Source organism: Elephantulus edwardii, unplaced genomic scaffold (assembly GCF_000299155.1).
Source record: "Elephantulus edwardii isolate Elephantulus edwardi_28Jun2011 unplaced genomic scaffold, EleEdw1.0 scaffold00094, whole genome shotgun sequence".
In the NCBI taxonomy this organism is placed as follows: domain Eukaryota; kingdom Metazoa; phylum Chordata; class Mammalia; order Macroscelidea; family Macroscelididae; genus Elephantulus; species Elephantulus edwardii.
The window spans coordinates 12353546-12363888 of NW_006399844.1; the positions used below are offsets into that span (position 1 = coordinate 12353546).

At 39.6% G+C, this 10343-nt stretch overlaps 1 protein-coding gene across 1 annotated transcript in view; it reads right to left on the bottom strand.

The window, feature by feature from the left end:
- Nucleotides 1-713: 713 nt before the first annotated feature.
- The window catches only part of METTL16 (methyltransferase like 16), an 85661-nt gene continuing 76031 nt past the window's right edge, over nucleotides 714-10343 (bottom strand). The window contains exons 8-9 of the mRNA XM_006891037.1: nucleotides 1461-1634; nucleotides 714-1337 (exon numbers count right to left, since the gene is read on the bottom strand). Of these exons, the coding sequence (XP_006891099.1) occupies nucleotides 714-1337; nucleotides 1461-1634 (798 nt within the window). The remainder of the gene's footprint in view (nucleotides 1338-1460; nucleotides 1635-10343) is intronic.

The window sequence follows — 10343 nt, forward strand, 5'->3', positions numbered from 1 at the left end:
TTAATTTTGAATAACCTTATATTAAAAACAAAACAAATACCAACTTCAAATGTCAAAAACAAATGAAAATCATACAGCAGTAAAACAGATACAAAATGGCTAGAGGTAGAATCTAGCTGTATTCTGTTGTCTCAAGCCTGGGAGTTGTAGCTGACTATATCTGATATAAGCCCTATTAACACAGACATCTGTCACATATGTAACCTTCCACAGCTACCCAGACTGCCTTTCTTCTTGGTTTTCTCACCCTGACTCTTACTACCTACCATAGCCAGTTTCTTTTTAAGGTATGCGGCAGGAATAATTGTATATACCGCAGTAAATAGGTGTGGTTTTGAAAGGTGATTCTTAAAAGAGGAAAGCAGGGCAACTATCCTGGGCAACTATCTCCATTCAGAGGAAGACTGTGACACCCTTTCTCATGAAGCAATTCTAGTGGCAGAGAAAGGATGACGCTGTGTGCAGCCCTCTCAACACCAGACTCCAAAAATGACCCTGTTGCTATGAGATAGAACCAGTCTAAGAAGACTTAACCAGCTTCAGTCAGGTTTAAATCTCTCATGAGTTTACTGGTGCCTTTTTGTTGCGGCTGCTAACAGTTCTCCCTGAAATGCCAAAATGTAACTCCCTGTTAAATTAAAAAAAAAGAAAAAGAAAAAAGGTGTGTGTTTCGTAGACACTTTTCCCAACTGCAGTTAAGTCTGGAACTAGAATTAACTAGCAACAAGCCTGAAAATTTGGTTACGTATGTAAGTACAAAGCTGATTCATCAGATCCCTGTTCTGGCCCTCAACCCAATGCATTTCAACTAACGCATCATCCACTTCCTTCTTAACGTTTATCAAACACTTAAACAGATAATGTCCAGTCACTCCTTGAAGATGTTTTCCCTTTTCAGCCATTGGGTTGCTGGCCTGCTCAGATGCCTCTCGGTCCTGGGGTCCATTGCTAGAGCCTTTACAAGTTTCCCAAACCTCCAAGCTTCCCTTCCCCTCACTCCTTTCATCCTCCGTAGGTAATGGGTTTTCTTCTTGGGAAAAGGAATGGTGGTTTGGGCAGAGCCCCTCAGTAGTGACAGACTTGCCCTCTTGTACAGCAAGCCTGCATGGGGTGCTTTCCTGGGGACCTGGGGCCAAATCTTGGCTACTGCCAGACTCTTTAGGGGTGGACTTTTTCTCTTCCAAGGCTTGGATGACGCCCTCAGGAGCTCGGGGAACTTCTCTCAATTGTCTTACTCGTTCTCGTTTCTTCCTTCTTAAATGAATCCAGGAGTTTTCTATGGCTGTTAGGAAAAGGCTAACTTCCTCCTTTCCACAGGGAACTCGCTTGTGCTGGACCTATTTGGAAGAAAAACAGAATTTTATAGGAAAGCACTTCTTCTGTAAATGCCTTTAAAAATAGAAGCAAAGAAGAATGAAAGAATACTGTTAACTACTTCTTCAGCATGCTTAACCAGGTACCTTCAGATCAGTGAGTATTTTTTCAATCCATGTTGTCACAACCACTATGCCTTCCACTGTCTCAGAACCCAAAGATGAGGCTTTGAGGGATAATTCCTTCATCACAGACTCCAATACTACAAATGTAATGGGTTTTCTTGGTTTCTCCAGTTTTCTTCGTTTACTTGGTGGTGACTGAAAGAAAAAGAAGGCAGGGAAGAGAAAAGCTATACAAATAAAGAAATGTCAGGTACTATAATGGACTCAACTATGAAAATGATACAGCTATCATACACAGAGCAAAAAAATACAAAGGTCTTTGTTCATGTTATCTCCAAGATTTACAATAATAATCTTCTAAGGCAGGTTTTCCATCTACCCATTTTTTTTTAAATTTTTAATTTAGGTTGTTTATTTTTCATTTCCATCTACCCATTTTACAGACAGGAAAACTTTTACAGCTAATAATATTCAGCTTATATAAGTAGTAACTAAAGAATTTTAATTTGAACTTCAAATTCCTGTTCCCTCCCCCACTATACATTGCTGCCTTTGTTCTGGCTATCAATATCTTCCATTTGCAAAATATACTGTTGAACAATTTAGACCTGTTTTGTTCAAAGCAGGCCTGTACAAATTACTTTATCACATGGCAACTTGTGGACCCTGGGGCCCTGTATTCCTTCCTACAGAGACCTGCACAGCTCGAAATCACCAGCTTGTAGTTTAAATTTGTACTTGCTGAGACTTGAAATAAAGCAGTCAGTGAACCACAGCTTGTGAGATCATAAGCTTGGAATGACCAGAGCCAGATGGATCACACGGGCCAAAAAGGAAGACTGCTTAATCTTGGTTAATGTTGAAGCCAAGCCAATGGCTTGACTCACAACTGCCCCTCAGGTGGGGACAGCAAGGGCACATCAAGACTACTGAAAACATGAGAACTGAAGGCAGTTTATGTAAATCAAGACTGTCATTTTCTCCTATCCCAAGCCTGGAAGATGAATTACACCTTGCTCACTATAGAGGGACTCAAGCCGCATTTAAAAATTATCAAACCACATCACTGTTTTAAAATTTTCTTTAAAGTGAAAACTTTCCAAATGGTATACAGGCAGGGGATAAGAGAAAAGACATTTAGCTATGACTAATGGACACACACACACACTCTCACACTCACACATTTAAATTGTCTGCAATTTCTATAATCTTGGTGTAGGTAGTGGAGGGCAAGGCCTCAAACCATTTCAAAGCTGTTCTCACAAATACTGTAGGAATACACAGAGCCATGAGACCCAAGTTGGTGGCTTGCAATGAGAATATATATGTATTTTTCATTCATTGTTGCATATTTTCTCCCCAATGACTCTCCTTCCTCTCCCCCAGCAATGCACCCCTTGTTCCACATTATTCTCATGCATATAATACATAATCATACAGAGGAATATATATGTGACACTATAGATTTGTTACTTGCTAACAAATTTTATAAAGACTTTCATAAATTAAGACAATTCTAACGTCAGGATCAAAATGAGTAGGTAAAGCTAGTAAGGAAAAGGCTAAAAACAGTAAACCAAGTTGAAGATCTAGTCCTGCAAGAACCCTAGCAGCACAGTAGTTAAGTGGTCAGCCTTTAGGGTAAAGCTGGGGGGATTCAAACCTAGCAACCTCTCTGTGGGAGAAAGCGGTGGCAATCTGCTTCTGTAAAGATTACAGTTGTTGACTATCTCCAAGTCGAGCATGACTCGTAGCGACCCTATGAACAAAAGGCTTAGAGCGCCTCTACAAACTATCGACATTTATCAAAGTTCATAAGCGTTTCAAGAGGAACGTTACTTAGGAAGTGGCTAGTGACTACAAGGCCACTCTAAGTTGGAACTGAGTCAATGGATTTCTGCAAAACAGAATAATAACTCTGCAGCTCTTAACTCTATCTGGAAACAGTGCAAACATACTAGGTCTACTAGGTAAGGCTTGTAGAGTTCAATGGCAATTCCACACTCTTATCCATCCAAAACAAAACAGACATTTCTGTTTGAGAACTCTTTTAAAGTACTATCAGAAATGAGACTTCCAAGAAACACTCCATATTTTATCTTTATCCAGAAATGAACTAAATAAAAAAAGGAAATTAAAGAATGCTAGAAGACAAATCAGAAAGAAAAGGGTCAAAAGCAAAAGGTTTAAATAAGAACATGCTTTTGAGAAATGAACAGCAGACTCTATGTCCTATCTGAGCCTGAACTTGTCCAACTATTGTTTCAAGCAAGATCAGACAGGTTCTTGCTGACATTTGGACAGTAATATTGCCATTGCTCACTTATACAACATTGAGAAATAATGTCTACAGTTTCCAGAAAGCCTTGTCAACATTTTGATACTTTGTACAAAAGAAGTTATACAAATGATTATTGAGCCAGGTAGAAAAGACAGAGGTTGCACAATGTCTGGATGTGTAAAATAAGGAACAAGAAACTAATTCTCCATTTCATCTCTTGATACCCAAGCCTGTTACCATGGAAAGCTCATTGTGACAGGACCTTTCCTAACAGTACATCCGGCATGCCAAAGGTCATCCGTCTACCAGTGGGGCTAATCTCTTTTGACAGGAGTGGTTATTTATGCTCGCTCATAAATGGCCATCAATAAATTAAAGATATTGCTGTGCTCCTCATTTCTCATGCTAGTTAGGGCAAGCTTTCAAAAATTTTTTCCCCATAAGTAATTATAAACTAATCATTGTTTCTGGAATTAAAGCAGAAACACATACACAACTAGACCTGATAAGACCTACCAGATATTTACATTTCTAGGTTTGAGGGAGCCACGGCCAATAAAGCAAAGAGACTAATTTCAATGATCAACCAACATGTGACAGTGAGTTTCTAATGAAATGCTTTAATAGACATACACATGCACACACTTGCTCACGAGAGTCTGACATTTAGTTTTATTCTAGCTATAAAGTAGTCACTCAGAAGACAAGTAACTTTATAAATTACTCCACGTAAGGACAGCAAAGCAATCACCTCTCTCCTGGTTGTGTTTTTTTAAATTTTATTTTATTCTTTTTTGTGCATGTACCATCAAATCAGATCAGACCAGTACAGGAAGAAATTGACCCTCCTTCTCCAGAAAAAACACCTGGTGGATTCTCCTGTTCATATATTACACTTTTTAGCAAGGGAGGTCATAGGAAAGTGTATCACATCTTCAGAAATAGCTGAATTTAATGCCTATGTCCTATGATTTTATACCTTGTCACAAAAATCTAATGAACCAGAACCTGCTTTTCCCATTCATCTTCTTTTGCTAATATGAGCTGAGCTCCTATTACAATATTTTTGAAATAAGGGCGCTACACTCAAACTGTCACAATCTAGTTTAACAAAGTATACATAAATAATGCAATGTTATATTCCCATAGTTTAAAAAAGAGATGCTCTGGTGGTTTAGTGGTAAGGAGTTGTGCTGTCAACCCAAAGGCACATGGTTTGAATCCACCAACTGTTCCTGTGGGAGAAGATGGGCAATTTCCTCTTGTCGGATTTATAGCCTTTGAAAATCTGCTTGGAGAGCCAGCTGTTAGTTCCAAATCAATGACAGGTACATAACAGCAGCAACAAAGTAAAAAAAGACAAGGAAACCATTTAGTAATCTAGTTAATGGGAAGAACCAGGAGGTGACTTTACAAGTGATTTCAGATTAGAAGATCTTCTACTGGTGTTCTACTACACCGCCCAGCTGAAAGGACAATGTGAAGAGGGGTTGCAGGTTCCACAAGGAATACAGGGGTTTGAGTATCTTCCACATTGCAAAGACTTATAAATGCAATCAATGGGAGGAGGGATTTTAGAAGTTATTTTGTTGCAGTATTTAAAACATATTAAATTGAAACAGTTTAAAACAAACTAGGTTGCAACAATTAATCAGGCCTGTTCTTAAAAATTTTAAATATGCTTCACTTGGCAGAGTGGTTCACAAATTTCTTAAATTCTCACTTGTATTTTAACTTTTATAACTAGGTGGTATAGCAGTTAACTGTTTTTTAAATAAGATGTAACTTAACCCAAATAAAAAAGTATTTTGCTATATTGCCAAAGTTGTTAATTATATATCTAAAGCAGAAACTCAAGCAAAGCTACAAGAAACGACATCATTGTTATTCCTAGCATATGTTAGAAGAGAGACTAGTACAGAGAAGCCACTGGCACTTTGCTTTGACAAAACAGTTTGTAGAAGGGGGAGACTGGCCTTGAGTGGGGTAGCTCTCAAGTCTCCTTGCTTTGTCACTCTCTTTTAAATCTACTGCCCTAGATCCTACACAAGCTATCCCTGAGTGAAGAAAGCCCAGAAGCAAGATGCTAAGAACATGGACACATAGTGTGCTGGGAAGGATGTCAGAATAGCTCACCAAGAATGCCTCATTCAAGGGGAGCTCTGGTGGCCTAGTGGCAAGGAGCTGCAACTACAATCCCAGAGGCGAATGGTTCGAATCCACCAGATGCTCTGCCGGGTAAGGAGGGACAATCTCCTCCTGTATCAGTCAGATCTGATTTGACGGTACACGCACACAAAAATAAAAATAAAAAAAAAATAAAAAAGAAAAGAATGCCTCATTCAAATGTGTGCCAGCTCTGCTGCCATGTATTTGTCAATAACTCACTACACTGTACATGTGGAAACTTGTCTAAGGGTACAGTTTCTAGTAACAGTATTTTGGACATCCTTTATTTTACTGATTTCTATTGAAAATGTTCAGAAACTATCCAAAAACTGGGGTGGGGGGGGGGGAGAAGAGTAAAAGCAAGAAGAAAATGTTACTATGCAAAATGCCATTATTTCTTTTTTATAATTTTATTACTTTTGTGTGTGTGTATCATCAAATTGGATCTGACTGGTATAGGAGATTGACCCTCCTTCTCCAACAGAGCATCTGGTGGATTTAAACCACAGGCCTCTGGGATTGCAGTGCAGCTTCCTGCCACTACGCCACCAGAGTTCCCTGTAAAATGCTCCTTAATCTAAGAAGAGGTGGCTATATTTTCACATGCATATTTCCTCACATTAGAAAACCAAACAGTAGACTGAAAAAGCCTAAAGTGTTTAAATAGTAAGCCAGCGGGAGGTGAGAGATTAGAGTGGGGGAGCAAGAGAAACTAGACTGTTTACAGCCTTTAAAATTTGTATGTAGGTTTACATGAGTATGGTGAAGGGAGGAGAGTAGCAAAGGGATGAGGACTCTGTTGTGCAATTCAGCTGATCTAGATTCCAGTGTGACTTTTCTGAGCCTTCTGAGCCTTCAGATTCCTCACATATAAACAGGGTAACACATATACATTTGATTACTGTCAAGTAATTCACACAACCCAAAGACTGCACCAGAGTTTCCAATGTACAACTCTCATTGGTATCCTTTTGATAGTGTTTCTTGGTATATTTCAGACACTGGAAATTCTTCCTCCATAGCATCTGAATCATCTTTTTTCTAATTCCCAATCATTCTTGACTTTATCATTCATTTCAGCATTTACGTAAATAATTCTGTATCAGCTATTTTATGATAAGATTTTTCCCACTCTCATAAAACTAAGCCTTTTAATGGATAGAAAATGGTATCTTTTTAGAAATCATTACAATGAAGATCAACTTCAACAAGTTAAATAACTAAGAGGGTCTTTGGCGTTGCCTTTTCTCAAGAGTTCAGTTCCCTCATCACCACATCTATTCTGTAGGACAATAGGTAGCCTGCTGTACCACTGGTTTTCAAACTTTTTCTTGAGAGCAGAACCCCTTCAGCAAGTAAAATCCATGTATATCATTTATAAAATCAGGTCAGATCTAGTTAAAATGAGGGCAAGGCCTACACTATCATTCCGACATCTGCCCCACTGTAAATTCCTGGGAAACCTACACAGACTCCCCAACCAACCTGGGACTAAACCTACAGGGTTAGAGGTAGAGCACTGTCAGGAGACCCTAGCTCTGGGAGTAACTACTTCATCTAATTACTCTCATCTATCCAGCAGTCTCCAAAGCTCACCTCCTTGTGTGTGTGAATTTTTGGAACACCTACCTAACAATTAAACGGCTCTGCCTTGCTTTCCAGAAACTTTCAAAGAGCTCACAGCAATTTCTAGTTACCACTTCTTACACAGTAAAGTCCCAGGCTTAAAGAAAATACCTTGAACACAGGGGGATAATCTTTTAAAACCAGTTTAGGGGCTACAGGCAGGCCAAGAACGCACAATTTACTAGAGCCATTTTCTCCTTTTTTTTCTCCTCCTAACAAGTGTCAAAATTACTGAAGGCAAAACAAAGCTAAGCTTAAATAACACCCTGAACAATTATAAGAGAAGCTGAGACAAAGAGGCACTCCAAGTGGCTTGCTGAAATTCTGTAAAGGGCAGTAATTAAAATGTTTTATGTTCATCATCAGCCAGAATTGAACATACAAAATTTCTATCAACACTAGGACTAATCTTAAAAATAAATCCAGACAAGAGCAATGGGCTTAGTGTAGGCACTTGAATTGGAGTTTTTCAGCATTCAGTACCAACACAAGCCAGTCAGTAAGCCAGAGATAAATGAAAACAGAAGTTGCCATAGTAACTTGGACATTCACCCTAAAAAGGCAAGAGTAGGGGGGTAGGGTAGAGAAGTAGGTCAATATTTCTGCTTAACTAGCTTTATTCCTTGGCTTGTCTGCTCCACTAAAGCAGATAACTCCCTTACCCCTTCCCAAGGAGTAAGAAGGGTAAGTTAGGTAAGCTTTCTAAAAGACAAAGGCTGGGAAGGAGGAAGGAGACCCAAGAAGCCAGCCAGATAAAAACTCACAAGCACCCAGGGACTACCCCAAGGGAAAGCATCTGCTGATCAAGGGCACCAAGTACTAAGAAACTGTTGCTGGGTTACCACAAATCAGGAACCACCATTTTTTTTTCCTGTAGCAGTGTCAGCACATCTAATGGAACACTTGGGAATGCATTAATAGCAGTGTGGGGTAGAGAGAAGTGGTGGAGAGTGGTGAATACTGTAACATGGGAAAAAGCTGAGGTCCTTAGCATGGGGCATTTTTATGAAGGCTGGAAGCTATGAATAAGGCTCAATGATATCCTAAAGGAAGCCTTTTCAAAAGAAGTTCATTTTGCTAACACAGAAACACAGCTTCTTTTCGCATTTGGATCTGAAATGACTACAAATCCAGGAGGATAAGAGTAGCTCTGGTTTCAGAGCTATCACAGAGAGTACCAGAGCTCATTATCAGTTCTTCCACCTGTGGTGCCAACAATAAGGGAAGCAGGTTAAGCAGAAAGCATTTGGAAACAGGTGTAATTCTTCTTTCTCACAGCTGTTAGTACCTGTCCAGGGAGAACTAAGGAATTAAGACTGCCTTTAACTATTTCATGTATGAAGATGTTCTAGAAGTTGATGTTGCTGTGAGGTGCAGTAGAGTTGTCTCCAAGGCATACAGATCCTATATGTTACAGAACAAAACTGCCCAGATCATCATCACCTTTAAAATCTCTGCTTCTCTTAAGCCTGCTGTCGGAGTCACTCGCTGAGGGTCATTTCTTTTGCTGACCTAGTACTTTTCCAAGCATCATCTCTTTCTCCTGAGAACGTATCCAAAATGAATGAGACAAGTCTCACCTTCTGTGCTTCTGAGGAGCAGCCTGGCTTCACTATTTCCTAAACAGTTTTGTTTGTTCTTCTGGCAGTCCATGGCATATTTAATACTCTTTGTGAACACTACAATTGAAAGGCATCAATTCTTCAGTCTTACCTTCACATGCATATGATACAAATGAAAATACCATGGTTTGGCTACATCTTAGTCTTTGAATTGACACCCTTACTCTTTAGAACTTCCCTCCTACTCTTTGTAAGCACATTAAAGGGATTCCTGATAAAAGATCTGCCCCATGTAATATATCTTTTGATTTCTTATCTGTTTCCATGGTGGTAACTGGATCTAAATGAAGACAGTGACAACTTCAGTCTTTTGCTTCCATTTAGCATTATCTTGCTTACTGGTCTATGGAGATTTTTTGTTTCAGTTGAGTTACAATCCGCACTGAAGGTTACAGCCTTTAGGTTCATCAGTGCTTTGAATCCTTGTCATTTGCAGTGAGTAAGGCTGTGTCCTTTGTGTAGTGCAAGTTGCTGCTGAATCAATCTCTGCTTCTGATGCCACATTATTCTTCATATACTCCAGCTTCTCACATTATTTGTTTCGCATACAGGATAAGACAAATGGGATACAAACCTGATGCATACTTTTGCTGACTTAAAATCATGCATTATCTTCTTGTTCTGAATAAGGGAGTATTCTTTTTCTATACAGTGTAACACTTTGAGTAGAAGTCTTATCAGCTATTCCTGAATGTTTGACAGAATTTACCTGTACAAGCTGTCTGGTCAAGGCCTTTTTCTGCTTGGGAGTTTTTTTATGACCTATTTGATTTCTCCTTCTGTGCTGGGTTGGTTCAAATAGATAGGTAGTGTGTTTCTAAAACTCTGCCCATTCCCTTGGAGGCTTCATGTTTGTTTGAGTATAGACCTTTCAATGTAGTGTATTAGTACCATCATCTCACCTTTGGTGGAGAAGGTGTGGAGAGACTGAGCACTCAGACTTCTGAAAGGAGTGTAAAATATCACAAACACTGCAGAAAACATACGAGATGTCCTTAAAAAGCTGGAAGTCCTATTTAATCTAGAAATTCCATGACCATAAGTTATCGGTGGGCTGCCCTCGGCCCCCGGCTCAGGGCGAGCTGCTGCAGCCCTCAGGGTGAGCTTCTCAGTCCTCAGATTGTGCCATCTGACCCCTGGGTGGGGAAGGGAAAAAAAAGAATGCCTAGGGGATCCAGAGAATGTTACCTAGGCCACCTTCTGCCA